This window comes from Engraulis encrasicolus, chromosome 2 (assembly GCF_034702125.1).
Source record: "Engraulis encrasicolus isolate BLACKSEA-1 chromosome 2, IST_EnEncr_1.0, whole genome shotgun sequence".
Lineage (NCBI taxonomy): Eukaryota > Metazoa > Chordata > Actinopteri > Clupeiformes > Engraulidae > Engraulis > Engraulis encrasicolus.
The window spans coordinates 11,006,543-11,027,876 of NC_085858.1; the positions used below are offsets into that span (position 1 = coordinate 11,006,543).

At 46.4% G+C, this 21,334-nt stretch overlaps 1 protein-coding gene across 1 annotated transcript in view; it reads right to left on the reverse strand.

Moving 5' to 3' along the window:
* grin2aa (glutamate receptor, ionotropic, N-methyl D-aspartate 2A, a) overlaps window positions 1-21,334 on the reverse strand; it is a 196,189-nt gene that overhangs the window by 19,226 nt on the left and 155,629 nt on the right. Inside the window, exons 6-10 of the mRNA XM_063221922.1 lie at window positions 14,266-14,437; window positions 10,848-11,001; window positions 8,818-8,943; window positions 5,331-5,560; window positions 936-1,096 (exon numbers count right to left, since the gene is read on the reverse strand). Coding sequence (XP_063077992.1) covers window positions 936-1,096; window positions 5,331-5,560; window positions 8,818-8,943; window positions 10,848-11,001; window positions 14,266-14,437 — 843 coding nt within the window. The remainder of the gene's footprint in view (window positions 1-935; window positions 1,097-5,330; window positions 5,561-8,817; window positions 8,944-10,847; window positions 11,002-14,265; window positions 14,438-21,334) is intronic.

Sequence of the window (21,334 nt, forward strand, 5' to 3'; positions counted from 1 at the left end):
GTGTGTGTGTGTGTGTGTGTGTGTGTGTGTGTGTGTGTGTGTGTGTGTGTGTGTGTGTGTGTGTGTGTGTGTGTGTGTGTGTGTGTGTGTGTGTGTGTGTGTGTTTGTGTTTGTGTTGGGCAGAGCTCAGATACCATCTCAGAGGTGAGCCTATGCTTCAAGACAGCTTGCTCTCATTAGCCCCACTGTCTGGCCCATAAGGAAACATAAAAAAATCTGTACCTACATACTGTGAAATATTTGTCTAATTTTTGACACGTTGGGTGGACAATCAATGCTGGTATCAGTTTTGAGACAGGCTTGATGCCCTGGAGTTTGGACCTCACACCCTGACCTCTGGCTAAAATGGAGATAATTTCTCTCCTAGATCCCCACTCCTTGCCTTCATGAGAAGGAGGCTGCGTCTGTCTGTCTGTCTGTCTGTCTGTCTGTCTGTCTGTCTGTCTGTCTGTCTGTCTGCCTGGCTGCCTGCCTGGCTGTCTGAATATCTGTCTCCATGCTTGCATCCTATGCAGTGGTCTGGGGAGGAACATGCCAGCATTACCCCATTTCCCCTATAGCCATTCTTGTACCCATTTAGAATGGGCATGGATGCATCATTTGGACACGAATTACAGATATGCGCGCTCGCACACACACACACACACACACACACACACACACACACACACACACACACACACACACACACACACACACACACACACACACACACACACACACACACACACACACACACACACACACACACACACACAAAACTCACCCGAAAAAGTCACACAATACATCCAGACATGGATACATCGAAATGCATTTTTTTCCAACCCTAGTCTAAACCTTAAATCTAAGGCAGTGACCGGTAGATAGTTCGGCCCCCCCAGAAAACCACAGAATGACAGAGAGACACTGAGCACCCTGAAGATCGAGTTTCCTACCCAGTCTTAAGGCTGACCAGTGCGTCCTGCACCCCGGTCTGGTGGTACTTCACCATGTACTGGTGCATGTCCGGATAGTTCTTCCTGATGTTGCGCTCCGTGCTCCCGTTCGGCACCGTCCCAAAACGGAAGGGGGGCGAGTACGAATACGGGCTTTGGAACTGCGTGGAGTAGGGAGTAGGGGTGGGGGTGATGAGGGGAATAAAGGAGAGAGAAGATGGAAACAGAGTTAAAAGTCAGATTTCTATTTACTGCACATTGGAGTGCAGATAACGGTAGCTGCGATGCGTATGGGCTTTGGAACTTGGGTCGGGGGTGGGGGTAGGAGGTGGGAAGTGATGACGTGGAGAATAAAAGAGAGAAGACGTAAACAAGGTTAAAAGTCAGAATTCATAGGCATACATTGGAGTGAACGTAATGTTAGATGGCCAGTTTCCGTCAAACTGATTACCTGGAAGCGGAAGAGTCCACTAAATAAATCATGTCCAGTCATTAATAATGGAATATGCTGTAGACATACTGTGCCATCACATGCATGCTTTTCCAGTCTCCCAGCCCATCAAGCACTGGCTTTCAAAATGGAAATGTCATACAAAGTGGACTAGGCTGTGTTGCTTAATGTGGAGAAGGTATAATGTGCTGTATTGTAACCTGATAAAGAGATGAACCTAGACACAGGTTGTAATTTCATTTACAGTGTGTGATGCAATACATTAAAAACCGTCAGTCGATAACCATTTAAACAGCACAATCTATCTACAGAGAAAATCCTAAGCGATTTAATTTAAAACAGTTGAACAGCAGGTGAATGCCTTTTAGTTTCTGCAATGCTACATTACTGCCCGAACAATCTCTCTAGTGTACTATCCCATATACATGGCTTCTATGTTACGCTTTATTTCGTGCAGTTCAAAATTGGCATTCTTGCCTGCAAGTGTGACAATCATAAATGCTAAGTTGGGCATCACTATTATCTGGTCTGGTCTGATATTCACTCTAATACCACACTGAAGCATTTTCTGTGTATGCAGTGTACATATGTAGACCTATCAAATGTTACTCTCTAACTAGAAGAAGTGAGAGAAGATGTATGTATTATGTTCATTATTTCTAACAGTTTAAATCAACACTTGAGATTGTATTTTACTTTAGACATGTAAAAGTTGTGTCTTTTACCTGACATGTTTCGACTGTATTACTTTTCATCAGATGGTCCCTCTAATGAAGACAGAAGTAATACCGGAAGTAATACCAGCAGTAATACCGTCAAAACATGTCAGGTAAAAGATAAAACTTTTACATGTCTTAAGTAAAAGAAAATCTCAAGTGTTGAGAGAAGATTTGCCTCTACAACCATGCACAACAGCCCATGAGGGTAGTAAAGTGCATTCAGAATACCCTGCCATCTTGTTACAAGCTTACAAACTGAAACAGTTTTGGAAGACTCATTAGAATGTAGAAAAAAGTTTCTTTTTTTAAAGTTTATAACAGTGCAAGAATGTTCTAATGAAGTGCCATTAGGGAAACAAGAAACAATTCGAACAAAAGAAAGAAATTGCATATACAGTACGTAATTGTGGTGTCCTATATCACATTATATTTTGCATATTTCAGTTGGCCTGGCCCTGTGTGGCCAGGCCAGGCCTCTCTTCTCTCTCCCTGTGTGGTCAGCCCGTGTGAGGCCGCATGATACATCAGAGAAGTGGAGCTTGTCCAGCCCCCAGGCTCTGCTCTGGAGTCAGCCTGCGCATGACTGGAGATGAGGCCGACCGCCACAGACCTCCGCTTCACAGCACAGCACAACGCGGCACAACGCAGCGCAGCGCAGCACAGCACAGCACAGACCTTGGCCCCTCTCTCTCTCTCTCTCTCTCTATCTCTCTCTCTATCTCTCTCTCTCTCTCTCTCTCTCTCTCTCTCTCTCTATCTCTCTCTCTCGCCCAGCTCGCTCATTATGCAATTTTTGCTGGGTTATGTAAATGGACCAAGCCTTGCCCCCCCTTTCGGAGCCCATTACCCATTGGAGATTAAGCAACAGCCCCCCCCCAAACACATACATACATAAACACATACACCCCAGTCCAAAAGCAATACAGTCTTCTTGAAAACCCTCCTCACCACTATTCCTACCCCCATCTTCAACTACGCTCCTCTTGAGTCAGTCCTGAGCCCCTAACACTTGACTCACCACGGCTCCTCAACCCTACTCCCCTTCCACCTCACCACTGTCGTTGCAGCCTGGCCAAACATGATCTTACATAACACGGCCGGCCAAGAGCACGGTGCCTCCTTGAAAGACCAAGATTCATCTTCAACATCCTTTACTACTGTATCTGTGAGGTTTTAGCAACGGAAGAATGACGACACAATGTCATGTCTTGCATACAGTGAGACACGGAGGAGAGGTGAGAAGAAGGCCGCTCATAGCTTTGGCTGGGTCCCCTCCTGTCAGCTTCTCTGGAAGAGGGGCTGTGTATAAATATCTCCCCTTAAAACAGATGAAAGGTGTTACAAACATCAGATATATCCTGATATATACACTACTGCTCCAAAAGCATAGCACATTCCACTTGCCCAATTTCAACCGCGGCTTACGTGTGCAATAACAGCGTGTGCAATAACGTGTCTGAGCTTCGCAGTCTGCTTCCTGTCTCGGTGGGCACACGCGGGTACGTGGCGTAACACGCATGTGTATTTATTTACGTGTCTCTGTGCTCCAAAGAGACCTGCAGTGATCCTTGAGCTCCTCGGGAGGTAGCAGGGATGTGTTAGTGAAGCATGCTAGAGGAGAGGAGAGGAGAGGAGAGGAGACGTGGTTACGGTTGGAGGGGGGCAAGGGGAGGCTCGTTGCAAAGGGAACATGGGCCTGGAGCTGAGCTGAGCTGAGCTGAGCCGAGCTGAGACTGCTGCTTCTGCTGCTGTGTGTTTGCATCAGTGCCAGATCTCGCTCTTTGTTTTTGAACAATTCCGCCTGGTGGAGGAACCGTACCGCAATAAGAAGCAACCCCCGCTTTCTCCTTGAAGTGAAGAGACCGTGAAGTGTCACACACAGCTGTGCTGAAACACAAGACGCGGAGCATATTTGGAAGACAGGAATGATCCTGTATAAAGAAAAATAACCTTTTTTTCTTTTGCTTTCTGGGTGGAAGGCAGCCAGGTAAGTAAGTCTGCAAGGTAATTGCATTCATGGGACCACCACGGCACTGAAATGTTAAGTCTTCTAATTACAGTTGCACGGCAAACCGCATCGTCAGCGGCACCATAATATATACTGTGATTACTTTTATGTACTGTAAACTACCCCACCATATTCAAAGTCCCCTGTACAAAAAGCACATCCTTTGGTTGCTAGTTCCCACGAGTGCACACACCCATGTACATACATTCACAGCCACACACTTAGCCGTATGCGATGATTAACTGACCTTGGGTGTTATTATTATTATTACTTGAATCAGGTTTTTATCAAACTAGCAGCCCTTGTGTGTGATGACCAAGGGTGTTTTAGGAACAGCCTCCATGTGGGGGTGGGGGATGGAAAGAAACACTTGGTTAATCAGCTATGGCATAATTGATGATGAGGAAAGTGGTGTATGTCAAGTTTGGGACTTAAAACTGGCGCAAAACTCGATGTAGGCTGTGATTTTGTGCCCTCAGAAATTAACCGCTTTGTTCAGCCTCCGAGATCCCTATAATAAAGATTTAACCAATTTACTCTGCAGTGGCTTAGTGAACCCTTAAAATATTAAGATATGGTTCACTTTGAGCACATACTGTACGATGTCCAGTGCTTGATCCGCAAGAAAAAAAAACAGACGTCAATGGAGAAAAGTGGCTTTGAGATACTGTACTGTAATGCAAGACTTTGTGCTTTATGCACTCCTGTTTGACTATGCCACTCCACACGTAACCTTTCAAGATAAAATCCCTGACAGCTTCTGACCCAGGAACGCTGCTGCTAGTGCCGCATGCCTCAAGAAGCGACACAAGTCAACCTAGTGCTGTCAATCACATTCTTGCTTCTCAGCACATGCATGAATTTCTGATATGAGAAGCTTTCAAGCGCCCTGACACTTGGACTCCAGGGAGCATGTCGAGGGGGGGATTGGGGTACGGGTGTGTGTGTGTGTGTGTGTGTGTGTGTGTGTGTGTGTGTGTGTGTGTGTGTGTGTGTGTGTGTGTGTGTGTGTGTGTGTGTGTGTGTGTGTGTGTGTGTGTGTGTGTGTGTGTGTGTGTGTGTGTGTGTGTGTGTGAATCTGTGGACGTGTATACGACAGAGTGTGTGTGCGTGGGCGTGCACTGCGCGATGTGTAATTTATGAAGGCTGGGATTTGGTTGGGAGATGGCGGAACAGCGTGAGCATGCGAATGTCAACAAACACATAAGCGAACAAACCTTCCTGTCACTCAAGCCGGTGACCTGGTCCACAAACTCCTCCTGGATCATGAAGGCGGCCAGGTTGGCAGTGTAGCTGGCCAGAAAGATGACAGCGAAGAAGGCCCACACCGACACGATGAACTTGCTGGTAGTCCCACGGGGGTTCTGCACGGGCACGGAGTTGTTGAAGACCAGACCCCACAGAAGCCACACCGCCTTGCCCATGGTGAAGGAGGGACCGTGAGGGTCTGCGGGAAATATGGGGAAAAAAGATTCAAGATTGTGTGTGTGTGTGTGTGTGTGTGTGTGTGTGTGTGTGTGTGTGTGTGTGTGAGAGTGTGTGTGTGTGTGTGTGTGTGTGTGTGTGTGTGTGTGTGTGTGTGTGTGTGTGTGTGTGTGTGTGTGTGTGTGTGTGTGAGAGAGAGAGAGAGAGCGTCAAGTCCAGGAGAGGTGGCAGATGTTACCTTCAGCTCTGTGAGGAAATGAACCAGAGTTTTAATAACAAGGCCAAATAGTGGCCCAATGCAACTTCCAGGTTTTCCATGTTTTTCCTCCATTTTTGTCACATACTATATGCTCTATGCGTTTTGCCACCTACATAGCTTTTGGTTATCCCACATATCCCACATACTATGCACTTAATGTTCATCACATTTGAGTGTTTTTCATATCCTGTACCTTATTTATAAAAATATATTAAATGTAAAATTGGTAAGCTGCAAAGCTGTATTTCTACAAGATGACCCTCCCTCCACTATATCTTGGGACTATACTCTTATATAATATTGAAAATGGTGCAGGATGCATTAAAGCTTAACGTCCCTACAGAGGAGAAAGGCTGCTGATACGTATAGTGAGCTAGGCAGCCAATGCAAATGCATCCAATACCCCAGGTAAGTGGGATATTTTACATTTGAGCCATTTTGTGATATTCCACTTTACAGTTTTACATGCATACTAAAGAAGTAGGAAAGTGTTTAACATGGTCATATTGTATTAAAGAATTTCATGAATTTTACAGAATGCTATATGGTACTGAATACTTCTGAATGCTTAACGTCTAAGTTCTAAGTGAATGAGTTTAACAAAATGTGTTTTGGCATAAACAGAACAAGTGCATCTTGACAACCTTTTTGTAATTGTTTGTTGACTGCAAAAGCAGTCCATTTGTTTAAATTGTGGCATAATGTCACAATTGCCAGCTACCATTCCATTATCTTAACCTGACTCTTGCCCTCTGGTATGCCGCTCCGTTTAGGGAATGGAACGCCCTAGCGCAGGGCTTTTCAAATGGCGGCCCTGGGGCCAGATGCGGCCCTTGGACGGCAACGTTCTGGCCCTCGTTGACATTTAATTGAATACCCCTGCCCTAGCATGTAGTTGCTGAACCGCAGCCAGGTGATGAAAATCAGGTTACCATCATCTAGCAACCAGACAGAAATGAGGCTGTAGTGCAGAGGTGTCAAAAGTAAAAGTAAAACAAAAAAAAGTAACACAGTTTCCTTCCAGCACAAGTAACTGAGTAACCAGTAGACCTGTGTACTTGTCTTGCAATCAGCTGACTCTGCACTGGTTGGATCAAGTTTGTGATGGGTCCTTGTCAGGTTTTCAGTGTTTTTCAGTAACAACACCGTCTTATCTCATTAAGTGGAATGGAGTAAATGGTGCAACAGCTATGTAATGCCATGTGCTAGTGTTGTAATTACACCACAAATTTACTTTTATTTTTACTTTTGATACCTCTGCTGTAGTGTAAATGAATAATACAGGAATTATCATTTAAGCAATGCGCACATAGACACTGCGAATGTGGGGAGAACTTGGCTGAGTTTAATAAAAAACTTTAATGGAATATGTTCCATTATAGTACAATTCAGGACAGCACCTTCGAAATGCACACGATCATTTCTCGGTCTCTCTGCCTCTGCCTCTGTCTCTCTGTCTCTCTGTCTCTCGGTCTCTCTCTCTCTCTCTCTGTCTCTGTCTCTCTCTCTCTGTCTCTCTCTCTCTCTCTCTCTCTCTCTCTCTCTCTGTCTCAGAGAGCCATTCTGACAGGAGACATGGCAGCTGTATTTGTGTTAAAAGGTCGGGTGTTTGAAATAAAGTATTCATGACTTTCATGCGGCGAATATTATCGCATTTGGGCAGCGAAGCAGTGATGTCCTGCACTTCCCATTAGCGCTATTGATGTGCTCAATACACTTGTCATGTCATAGGTGAGTTCACCCAGCATATCGCTGAAGTCATACCAGTCAGCCAGACAGACTGCAGTTAAGTGAGCTGATTAAGTGAGTGAGCGTGAAATGAAGGGCCAGTCACTGCTTATCATGCTATGGACATACAAAATGACATGTGTAGAATGGCATTCATGATCTGCCACAATGAAGGTGGTAATACTCTTTTTAAATGACGAGAAGAAATTATAATCACTGCAGAACCAGAATAAGTCTCACAGGTAAAATTTCACACTGCATGGGGGGTGCCTGAATAGGGGATGAAATAGGAACCCACGTAGAACCGACTCATCGGTGGGCCCTGCACCCTTGTGGGCCACTTTTTTTCAGAAATGTTGAAAAGTCTTTCTTTGGGTTTCAGTAAACACACAACGTGTGAGGTGCGTACGGCGGACAATTAGACTCAACTTGAAAAGAATGGCCGTCGCACACTCGGAACTTCATGCAGTTACATGAGTGTGCGACGACCATTCTTTTCAAGTTGAGAAATGTAAAAAAAAGGGGGGGCCCAGAAAAGGGGAAAATAGGGGCCCACAAGTGTGCAGAGCCCACTGGGAAATGCCCACTATGCCAGATGGCCAGTTCAGCCCTGTGCCTGAATAAACCACTTGGCCTCCACTTTCTCAACAACTCAAATACGCTGCAGCATGTAATTGCCTTTTCGCCTCTCTTTTGTGTTTTCTGGCCCACTCCCTGCAAATCCAATGCAGCGAACAAGAAAACAAGCAAACAAGCAAACACCCTCTCTGCACCAGTGACATTACAACAGTTGACTTTTTGTTTGGGGGTGGACGGAGGGGAAGTTGAGAAGTTTGCTCCCTGCATCTCCCAGCCTTCTCCCCCCCGGAGTTGGAGAGTGGAGAGCATGCTGTAGGCAGGCTGAAGGGTGGGAAAGAAACAAGGGCCAAGGGAACAACGGCCAAGGGAGCATGGTGGGTGTGCAGAGAGAGCCTCAGAGCCTCTCTCTCTATCTGTGTGTGTGTGTGTGTGTGTGTGTGTGTGTGTGTGTGTGTGTGTGTGTGTGTGTGTGTGTGTGTGTGTGTGTGTGTGTGTGTGTGTGTGTGTGTGTGTGTGTGTGTGTGTGTGCGCACGTGTGTGTGTATGAGAGAGAGAGCGAGAGAGAGAGAGAGCGAGAGAGAGAGAGAGAGAGAGAGAGAGAGAGAGAGAGAGAGAGAGAGAGAGAGAGAGAGAGAGAGAGAGTGTGTGTGTGTGTGTGTGTGTGTGTGTGTGTGTGTGTGTGTGTGTGTGTGTGTGTGTGTGTGGCTGTGTACCTTTTCCCTGGGCCAGGTTCCTGTTGAAGCCCAGAGGACTGATGTACTCGAAGAGGAAGACGGCCATAGCCGTGACCAGCAGCAACATCACAAACATCATTACCCACACGGACGCACTGAACGGCTCTGTGGGGTGGAGAGAGAGAGAGAGAGAGGGAGAGTGAGAGACAGACAGACAGGCAGACACACAGGCAGAGAGAGAGAGAGAGAGAGAGAGAGAGAGAGAGAGAGAGAGAGAGAGAGAGAGAGAGAGAGAGAGAGACAGAGAGAGAGAGAGACGGACACAGACACAGACAAACGCACAGGCAGAGGCAGAGAGAGAGAGCGAGAGAGAGAAAGAGAAATAGAGAAATAGAGACAGATGACACAGACACACAGACAGAGAGAGAAGAGAGAGAGAGAGCAATACATGGCAGAGGTTAATCCCGGCTTGTAACAAGTACCTTGTTTGTTATTGCCTTCTTTTACTTCTTACTTGTACATGGCGGCATTTGTCAACACTGTACAGTATCTCGTACACAGACATGCTAATAAAGCACACTTTGAAGTTGACTTTGAAAACATTGAGAGCGAGAAGAGATGAGATAGCGAGAAGAGATGAGAGGAGATACTGTAAGAGAGGAGAGGAGCGAATACAAATTCAAACAGGATGAATGATAAATGGATGAGCAAATCTTTAATAGCAAACGAAAGAAAGTGTAAAAACAAGGAGAAGGACAACAACAAAGTTTGTCAAAGTGAGTAAGTGCGGAAAAAGGAAAAAGACGGAGGTGACGCAGAGAGAAAGAAAGAGAAAAAGAGAGTGGGAGAAGGGAGAAAGAGAGAACAAGCAAGAGAATGACAGAACGTTAAAAAAAGCCTGGGTCAGCATCTCTCCCACATCCTCGTACACTTGCTTGCACCAGCAATATGTGATTATAGACAAGCGGCCGAGATTAAAAGGCTTTTACTAGGAAGGCGAGATGGGAAATTGGCCAGTGTCCATAGGAAGGGGGTTCCTTTCTAAGCTCCTGGAATCATTGGGTCTGATGTTCATTAAAGAGTGAGGCCATTTTCAACACACAACTCACGTGCGCCATGTGCTGATGCAGTACATGCTCCAAACATGACAAACGTGCTGTGGCATCATCCGCAACATTGTAACAAACGCACAAGCATGCGAGCACACATTCACGCACACACATGCACGCGCACACGCGCACGCGTACGCACGCACGCAGACACACACACACACACGCACGTGCACGCAGACACGCAGACACACAGACACACACACACACAGACACACACACACACACACACACACACACACACACACACACACACACACACACACACACACACACACACACACACACACACACACACACACACACACACACAGTGTAGATAGCACACCCTTATGATGCCTTGCCTTATGTTGCTGCACACCTTCTCAAGGACAAGTTCCCCATACAAAAAGGCACGTACAGTACAATATGACACACAGAGCATGTAGGCACACGCTCCATCGATACATACTGTATGCGCACATACAGTATGTGCAATAACAACCTTTATTTTACCCGATTTGTACATAACTGCCCATAATCTGTACATACTGCACATTCTATATTTGCATTTCTGATTAGAGCTGAATTACATTTTGTCAGCCCTGCATTCATACTGTAAATGTGTACAAAAATGAATCAAATCTAAAGACTCTAATCTAAAGGCTAGAATACAGGGATGGAAAAAAACATTTGCTTTATAACAGGGGGTTTACTTTTTCAGTATTCCTATGCAAATCATTAATTTGTAGTTACACTGTATAATTCACTGCAAATACATCCAGGAATGATAATATTTCATGAATATTTGTTTTAAGTATTTTCTATAATCATGTTGTTCACTGCGCGTGTGCAGCATTATAGTATGTCCGCACATGAGTACTCTCACAAACACACATATGCACAGCCATTTGCATGGAGGCATATGTCTACCCATAGCTTCCAAAACCAAAAAAATAAGACCCCTTCTCTGACACTCACCCAGAAATGCTGACGGGGATACTGTCCCGTTGCTACGGGAGACCATGACGCTAATCCCGGTTTCCACGAAGGGCACGGAGAAATCGATGACCTCGGAGCGCTCCTCATTGATTGTCAAGGAGCCAACGGCCATTACGGCCTTCTTGTACACCACCTGTAGGGAGATGAGAGAGAGGGAAAGGGGGAGGCAGACAGACAGAAAAAAGAGAGAATGAGAGACAGGGACACAGAGAGAGATGACCTACTGTAATGGATGCACAAAGAACACATCATACGCACGCATGTACACATGAAACACATGCACAGACAGACAGACAGACAGACAGACAGACAGACAGACAGACAGACAGACAGACAGACAGACACACAGACAGACAGACAGACAGACAGACACACACACACACACACACACACACACACACACACACACACACACACACACACACACACACACACACACACACACACACACACACACACACACACACACACACACACACACAGAGAGAGAAGCATGGAGAACGAAGTACAACAACTATGTTCCTGAGTAAAAGTATTATGAATTCAATTTATTTTAAGGAGTATTTTAAGTAAATTAAACCCTCTCGACTGTAGGTCAATCACGAAAAAATAAAGAATCACGGAAAAAATACAGAATCTATGCAAAGAACATAGAGGTAATACACCCAAGGTGCATGGAGAACAAGTCAGAACATGTACAGTGTTATCACTTTGGAGATGAAATAGTCAGCTACCGCATTCGGCATATCGCACTGAACCACGCACACCAATTACCATTCACGACAGGAAGTACTTAACAGCAGCTAATTGGCGCTGAGTGCTGCTTAGTCATAGTCATAGTCCGTCACGCTGCACTTTCACTTTCAAGTATTCTGATTTAGCGTTGATTAAAAATTAAAAAAGGAACAGGAGGTTTTTTGTAAATGCGACGTGAAAGAAGTGATAAAGTCAAAGTGTAAAGTCTCACCAAATAAAAGTACTTCAGTAATGTGTGGATACATGCATATGCTACGTACAGTAATGAATGACGACATGTATTCATTCATTACTGTCCACCACTGACACGCACACAGGCCTGCACAGCACACATATATATGCGCGCGGACACACACAGGCACGCACACACACGAGCACACCCACGTGCGCGCACACACACACACACACACACACACACACACACACACACACACACACACACACACACACACACACACACACACACACACACACACACACACACACACACACACACACACACACACACACACACACACACACACACACACACACAAGCGCACACACACATTTCCCCTCATACATCTTGGACTAGGCTGAACCAGCAGACACACGCATCGTTCAGCCAAAACAAATAAAGTGAAACATAAGGGGAGAGGGAAAAAGACACCACCACACTAAATAAAATGTCCTCGGCTGGCAAAAATCCAACCATCCATTAGATGCAGGGGCAATTTGTCATCCCTCCCAAAGTTACTTACTGTTGCGGGGGGAATGTGTACTCTGTGTGTGTGCGTGCGTGCGTGCGTGCGTGCGCGTGTGAGTGCGTGTGTGCGTGCGTGCGTGCATGTGTGGGTATGCATGCGTACCTGTGTGCGTTTGTGTGTGTGTGTGTGCGCGCGCATGCATCAGAGGTGAGCTGGTAGCAGGGAATAAAATGCTGACTGCCTCTCCGGTTCCCGCAGGCATGTGTACTGTGTGCTCCCTTTCCCATCATTAGTCCCCCTGCTGGTCCTCTGAGCACTGACCTGGCTCCCCTTCTCCCCTTCTCCCCCTCTCCCCCTCTCCCCTTCTCCCCTCTACCCCTCTCCCCTTCTCCGCCTCCCTCCATCTCCCCGTCTCCTGTACTCCACCTCTCCCCTTCTCCTCTCCTGTTCTCCCCTTCTCCCCCTCTCCTGTTCTCCCCCTTTCCTGTTCTACCCCTCTCCCCCTCTCCCCTTCTCCTCTCCCCTTCTCCCTCTCTCCCCTTCTCCTGCTCTCCCCTTCTCCCCTCTCCTGTTCTCCCCTTCTCCCCTCTCCTGTTCTCCCCTTCTCCCTTCTCCTGTTCTCCCCTTCTCCCCCCTCCCTCCCCTCTCTCTCCCCATCTGGCCTTCACACTACACTACCCCAACAGGCTGCCATGCTACACCTTCTGCCCCACCCCATTCTTCCCCTTATCCAACCAGGCCTTTCCACACCTTTCTGCTGGCCCATGGAGTCCACCACCACCACCGCCTCACCGTATTTCCGTTGCCCTTTTTTCTGGGCTCCTGACCTCTCCCCTCTTCTACTGCCCCGCATCCCTTCGAGCCTTGCCCCCCTCCTCCTGCCCTTTCTCTTCCACCTATCCAACCACCTTTTTCCAGACCTTTCTGCTGGCCCATCCAGCCTCAACACTCCCTTTTCCATCATCAACCCACCATCACTATCTCCCTTCTCTTGTTCCCCTTTCTCTCATTCGACTCCAGCCCTGTGGATCATCTTAAAGCCCTGCCAAGCCGCCCGCCCCACCCCCCCCCTCCACCACCTCACATTTCTGCTCCCCTTCTGCTTCTGCTTCTGGACCTTGACCTCCTCCTCTCCTCTTCCACACTCACTGCCTCATCCCCACTCATCCTCCACATGCTCCATTGCCTCTGCATCCTGCTCCCCTCGCTCCACCTACCGTACCTCCAACCCCCTCCAAGTCCTGACCTTCCCTCCCTCAAGGTCGCTGACAGCTTTCTTTTGAAAGGGCCCCCTACCCAATACATACAATGTGATGGGGACCCAATTCTAGGCCCCCTATCCCTCTGAGCCCGGGACAACATACCCCTTTGTCCCCCTTTGTTGGCGGGCTTGGCTCCCTACCCAAACACCTCTATCTACCTCCTCTATCATTCCCCTCAGCACTACTCAGCTAGCACAGTACACTTGGCAAACGCTATCAAGAGAAAATAGTGTAATGCTTGTCTGATTGGTCTAGAATTGCACCATGGAAGATAATCGTGATTGGCCAGGAATCTGTCATCCATTCACAACACTCTATCTGCTCTATCAGTGTAGCTTGTTCCTGTTTTATATTTGCTATGTTTGGCATACTGTAATTTTGTTATATTTTTATTTTCTATACCTGTGTAGTCAGCCATTTTGGAAAACTAAGTGCTGATTCCACCCACAACCTTCAGTTTTGCCGATTGTGTGACCTCCAGACTATTGATTTCAGATTTTCAGATTTTTGACAGATTAAACGACGAGTCTTAATCGTTACTACTTCTAGCAACTAGTATTACTAGCTACTACTAAACGAATACTAACTACCACTAGTACTAGTACTGCTACTACTATTTACTAATACTATTACTCGTTACAACTAATACAACTACTAGTAGTATTACCTCTGCTAATACTAGCTACTACTCACCTCCCCAACTAGGCCGTTCCACACGTTGTTGATCTTCTTGCCGTGTCTGCCGTTGGTGACCAGGTACAGGTCGTAGGTGAACTTGACGTTCCGGGCGATACGCTTCAGGATGTCGATGCAAAATCCCTTGCAGCACTTTTTGATATAGGTCCCACCGCCCTCAGTAGTGTTGCTGTAGACAAGAGAGAGAGAGAGAGGGAGGGGGATGAGAAAAGGGTGTCAAAAGGGCCCTAGGTTACCACGCCGGCGACCCGCTAACTCCTCTCTCTCTCTCCCAACTCGTTTCCTGTCCCTCTGTCACTTTCTTTTTTTCTCTTTTTTGTCTTTTTGCCTTTATGTATGATAGGACAGTGAAGGTGGTGACAGGAAGCGAGTGGAGAGAGAGAGAGACGGGGAAGGGCCGGCAAAGGACCCGGGCCGGGAATCGAACCTAGGTCAGCCGCATGGTAGACAAGTGCCCTAACGTTTGGCCATGGTAGGGCCCCTCTGTCACTTTCTTATCATAAAAAATAAAGCACAAAAGCCAAAATAAGGGTGTGAGATGGACAAGTGGACGACAAATGGACAAATAGGTCAGCACATAGAGTAGCCCTTGGCTGCCTAACTGGCTGGCTGGTTGGCTGGAAATGTGGAAGAGCTGAACAGATGTGGGGCAACTGTTTGGGATGGTGTGGGTGTGAGGGTGTGGGGGTGTGAGGGTGTGGGGATTGATGTCATCATTTTGCCAAACTGTCAGAACATTGGTAAAAATAGAAAACGAGTGAGATTGTGTCTCTCATTGTCACCGACACAAATATAAACACAGGGGAGAAGGGAAGGGGGTAGACACTAAACATAGCCCCATTCAATGGCTGCCTGTGCCTGGGAGCCTACAGTGGATCACGTGTTGAGGAACACACAAACAAACACAGATGCAAACGCACACTTACGCACACACACACGCACACTCACGCGCAAGTACACACACACGCAAGTACACACACACACACACACACACACACACACACACACACACACACACACACACACACACACACACACACACACGCACACTCACGCGCAAGTACACACACACGCAAGTACACACACACACACACACACACACACACACACACACACACACACACACACACACACACACACACACACACACACACACACACACACACACACACACACACACACACACACACACACACACACACACACAAACACACAGACACACACACAGGCGTGCACTCACACGCACGCACGCACACACGCATGCATGCACACACGAGCGTGCGCGCGCGCACACACACACACACACACACACACACACACACACACACACACACACACACACACACACACACACACACACACACACACACACATAGCCCGCAGCTGAGATTTACTCTCTGTTAAACGATGTGCTGTGCTTTTTGTACAGCAGGGGGATGAGGGGAGAGCAAAACAGAGAAAGAGACAGAGAGAGAGAGTGACAGAGAGAGAGAGAGGAAGGGGGGATAGAGACAGAGAGGGAAAGGGAGAGAAAGGGAGAGAAAGGGAGAGAAAGAGAGAGGGAGACTGGGCTCGGCATAGGCAGAGGTCTGGTAACAGAGAGAGAGAGAGAGAGAGAGAGAGAGAGAGAGAGAGAGAGAGAGAGAGAGATGGAGGGATAGAGGGATAGAGGGATGGAGGGCTGTGCTGCTGTGAGCAGGGTGCTTGGTGTGAAATCTCTTAATTATGATGAAGAGGTAGAGAGAGTGTCTCCCTATGGGGCTCTCTCCTGAGGTCTGCTACGTGGAGCTCGTGGAGCGGCTGCGGCGAAGATTTGTGAGGCCTCGTATATTTTTGAAAAAGGCAAAATAGAAAAGAGGCACTGTGCTTGCCAGCCTCATCGCTGTTGTGCTCACACTGGGCCTAGCTATCGAAGCCCTGTGTCGGCGGCTGCCTTAATTGTGTCTGAGAGAGGGTGTGGTGGGAGGAGAGAGAAGGGGAGAGACCGCAGGAGGGGAGCAGGGAGAGAAGAGCAGAGAGAAAGCAGAGGGAGGAGAGAGAGAGAGAGAGGAGGAGGAGGAGGAGGAAGGAAGGGGGAAGAGGACTCCGGTTTCTATTTGCGGGAGAGGAAGATGGAGATTGTTTCTCTTAATAGCTCAGCGGATGGAGAGAGGCAGGCGGGCAGGGAGGGAGGCAGGCAGGCACGGGGTACTGGCATGTGCTGCCCGATGCATCCACTGACCCTGCCTGCAGTATTAGCAAATCCTTTCAAACCCTTTGAAATGTCTTACATTTCTGTCAAAATTGGTCATAAAACATGGTCTGAATATAGAGTCTGCTTTAAATAATTCCACCCAAACATTTACATGTTATATATTTTTTGGCCAGATGTTAACATTCACAGGACAGCAAGTCATAAGTGGTACAACCTTGCATTTAATAGGTGTTGATCTTCCGATAGTTGCAATAATCTCAGCCAGATGTTTGTTGCTGCAGATCAGATGGAAAGAAACATTGAACATGAACCTTGTCTCCCTCTTCCATCCTATCAGGGGCGAGTTTAGGCTATTTTTAGTGGGGCCACGGCCCCACCGTGACTTGGCTCGGCCCCACTAGCTCAGGAGCCTTTTAAAATATTATTTGTGAATTGGAAATAAATGCAATTGCGCAGTCGCTTTGCCCCTGCGCAATATTCTGCTGCTACTGCCCCGTCTGGCAACCCTGTGTATGAGCTTCAAGAAAGGTCTTGTGACGAGTCTGCTACACCTCTTCTGATTGGTTTGAATCTTCATGCAACTGCCTGCCGCCAGAGTTGTGTTCAGTTATGATTTTTGCGAAAGTAGTTTCTGGATTTATCATGCAGCCGAGGCAGAACCCAAATCGGCGCATATTCTTGTGATGAGAAGGTATGGAGCATACACTACACACAATAAGGTGGTGTAGGCTACAGTGCTATGTGCGGACTATGATAACATTGATTGTCATCATAACTGACATAATTTTGTAAGCGTTGGTTAAAAAAAAGTGTTGCCATGAAAGACCATTAAAAACGTCCACTATTAGGTTATGGATATCCGTGAAATATGCTTAAAGTGGTAGTTCGCTATTTTAGACATTAAGCCCTGTTTGTGTGACTTCTGGGGTGAAGTAGAGATGTTCTCATCACAATTTTGACATTTGGTGCTGAACGGAGCATTTGGGTATCCAAGACTGCAGCCCCCCCACCTTTACATTGACTCCAATAGAGCACTCAAGCAATCGATTATAAAATGGCATTAAACTTTTGTTTGAGAAGACATGGAACTCACCGTGTGGTCAGTGGTTGACAGCGATAAATTGACCCGAAAATTGCAGCGAAATATGCCTTCTAACTGTTGTTTAGCATTTGTCGGACCTATTTTTCCCCCAGACGCCGTTGAATAGCAGTAGACATCCAGCCAGTAGGTAGCGATAGTGTGTTGTTTATGTAGACATCAAGGAGCGAGGTAGAACGGCTATCTTTGAGCGGGACTGGCTACAAAAACTACAGCTTGCATACAAACCATAGATAGTAACGTAAACAAACGCACCCCCATTTCCGATCGCGCGGAGTAATACTAGTCAAACCAATACAATCAATGAAGACGGACAATAATGAATATATCTTCTCTGGAAGCGTATTTCGCGGTGATTTTCGAGCCAACGTATCGCTGCCCATCTCTGACCACTCGGTGAGTTTCATGTCTCTGCAAACGAAAGTTTAATGCCATTTTATGATCGATTGCTTGAGTGCTTCATTGGAGTTAATGTAAAGGTGGGGGGGCTGCAGTCTTGAATACCCAAATGCTCCGTTCAGCACCAAATGTCAAAATTGTGATGAGAACATCTCTACTTCACCCCAGAAGACATACAAACAGGGCTTAATGTCTAAAGTAGCGAACTACCACTTTAACATAGGTAGCGGTGGGTAAGATCTTGTGAGGTGGCCTTGCGACGCACAATTTTACTTTCGCCGGTGTTATGGGGCTCTCTGTTGACCACTTCATGCAAGACAAGGTGAGTCAGTCAGAATCACAAAAGCTTGAGGTAGCAAGATAACGGAAAGGGGAGTCAAAATACGGATGGAATACAATGCGCATCAACCTACTGTGGAAACCATGCCATTTCTTTTGCAAACGTATCAGAAAAAAATCAGAGGACAAATGATGAGGACATAGTGCTAAATATGGGTTGTTACTAATACCCTACGCTACAATCAGTCAAAATTATATATCTGCCTGGCAGCGTTTAGCTAGAAGTTGTGACTCGAGGGAATGAAACATGCTTCAGCAATTGCGTTGGACTAGCGAACCGCGGGCAAATCTCGGCTGAAAATTATACTGCACCATTACATTGATAGTCGAGGTTCGCCCAAATGAGGTTTATCCATATTTTGGTGATGCTGTAGGCCTAATTATGATGTGAGAATGCGGGCTCTCCAACTTCTCACTTAGCCTACTGATTTTAATGATTGGGAAGTCTGAAGGTTGGACCTTACTTTGCTCTTATTGGAACATACTGGCTCGGAATGAGCAGGAGTGACTTTGGTGCCCGTTTCTACTGTCCATTTAGTGACAGGGAGCGCGCACCTTGTTGCGAGATTCCCATAATCGCATGACTTTGGGCAGGGATGTTTTCATTGTTATTTTTATGTTTGCTTGAGAAGGAGATGTCAGATTTTAAAAACCCACGATGAATAGGCTATTTATCTATTGAGCTACCGATTGGAACTGTAATTTGCGGTGCAAGGAGCGCACATGAGAGGGAAAACTCTTCTGATTATTTTTAAGTCACTCAATGGCCTAGCCCTAAATATATCGCAGATATAGTACAGTAATATCATCCAATTAGGAGTCTTAGTTCTTCAGTATCTTTTCTACTTGTTGTGCCAAGGGTAAAATCCATACAAGGTGAAATGGTATTTAGCCATTATGCTGCCAAATGATGAAACAAGCTTCCTGTTCAAATTACTGTACCTGTAGAGCTGCCCTAACTAGCTGCCTAGGCTATCATGTTTTGACAAAAAAAGCTTAATTGTCATCTGGCTTTGTATCTACTCTGTATAATACTTTATACTTTATAATATTTTCCTCTCTCTTTTTCTTTCCTCCGAATCACATAAGAACTATGCCAACCATTAGAGTGCATATATGACACACAGTAGGCTACCAATCACAAGGATTACCTAGTAGATAATGTAAGTTAGATTTCGTGTGGGGAAATGTAATGCCATGACTTGTGGGTAGTCCTTCATTGAGTGAACTGTTATTTAAAATTGAAAGCCTTTTGAAAACAAAATCTCAAATCTGAAATAGAAATGAAACGCTTACTCTGTCAGGTACTTCTGTCAGGTACCACTGTCAGCACCAGGGGCCCGGCCCACCTAAAGATCATAAGCTGAAATCGCCCCTGCATCCTATCATCAATAAAAAATGGTAACATGTAAATGTTAGGGTGGAATTAGTTAATGAAGACAGTTTTTGTTCCTTCTTGTGTTTTCCAGGAAGATCAGACCATGTTATATGATCAATTTTGACTGAAATGTAAGAAACTTCAAAAAGTCTACAAACTTTTTCCTGGGTACATAGCCTAATCTTTATGGTGGTCAATCATCTGTGTTGATGTCGAACAAGCATGCATGTATGTGTGTGTGTGTGTGTGTGTGTGTGTGTGTGTGTGTGTGTGTGTGTGTGTGTGTGTGTGTGTGTGTGTGTGTGTGTGTGTGTGTGTGTGCGTGCGTGCGTGCGTGCGTGCGTGCGTGCGTGCGTGCGTGCGTGCGTGCGTGCGTGCGTGCGTGCGTGCGTGCGTGCGTGCGTGCGTGTGTGCATGTACATTCAAGTGGCTTGTCCACAAAGACACTAAACCACTTATTTCCCCACACACTTCTTTGCTGTGTCCCTCACGTGTCTCTCTAAAATTCTCCTCACTCCCACAACCAATACTGTATTTCTCTATCTGATACTCCTCAGATGACAGAGCATAATAGTGAAGGCGCTTCACAAGAGACAGATACCTTTATTTCCATTCCTCAGAGGAACCAGAGACAAGCCTACTCTCCAAGTGGCCACGGCTCTGTTTATTCACTGCAGGCTTTGCAAACAAACAGCATCATTGATCATGCGGACCGATCTATGAAAATGACATATGAGCTTCTGTGAGGTGTGCGTGTGTGTGTGTGTGTGTGTGTGTGTGTGTGTGTGTGTGTGTGTGTGTGTGTGTGTGTGTGTGTGTGTGTGTGTGTGTGTGTGTGTGCGCGTGTGTGTGTGCGTGTGCGTGTGCGTGTGTGTGTGCGTGCGTGCGTGTGTGTGTGTGTGCGTGTGTGTGTGTGCGTGCGTGCGTGCGTGTGTGTGTGTATAATAAAATATAAACCCAACTTGTTTTCCTTCTCAAGACAAAAGCTAGAAATAACCAATGAAGTGTAATGGGGGTTTGTATATTCATAACCCTAACACATGGGGTTCTTTATAAATAGCTGATACCTATGAATAAATTAATGGCATAATTGAATGGCTAAGTAGATAACCAAATGAATATTCAGAATACCACTGCATATATTGTGCTTTCAAAAAAAAACCTCCCACCTGTTCTCTAAAAGTAGCCAAAGTCAATATGTACACAAAACGCTTGTTTGAGGTGACCGTGCTCCCTGGTTGTCAACCATTATGTGTTAATGCGGCACGGCCACCACAACAGCTGAGCGCCTCACTTCCTCCTTAAGGAGAAAGGAACACTCATTCATTGTTTATTTTTTGTGCTCTTAAGGAAGCTGACAGGAATGGATGATGCTGAGGATGATGGGTCTTGGCTGCATGTGTAATCACTTAGCCATCTGTGGTGCTCAACGAGGCACCCTCTTGTGCCAAAGGAGTTCAGGCACACCCAGGCCTGTCACAACAAGGCCAGCAAACTAGGCATTTGCCTAGGGCCCCCAGCCGAAAGGGTAAAGACTGGTTACAGGATGCAGGCTATCTGTATTCAAATGACGGCCATGATAACTATGAGAGTGTGGCAACATCTCCCTAAATTCAATGACCTAAAAAAGTGCAATGACAAACGCTAACAAAATCTC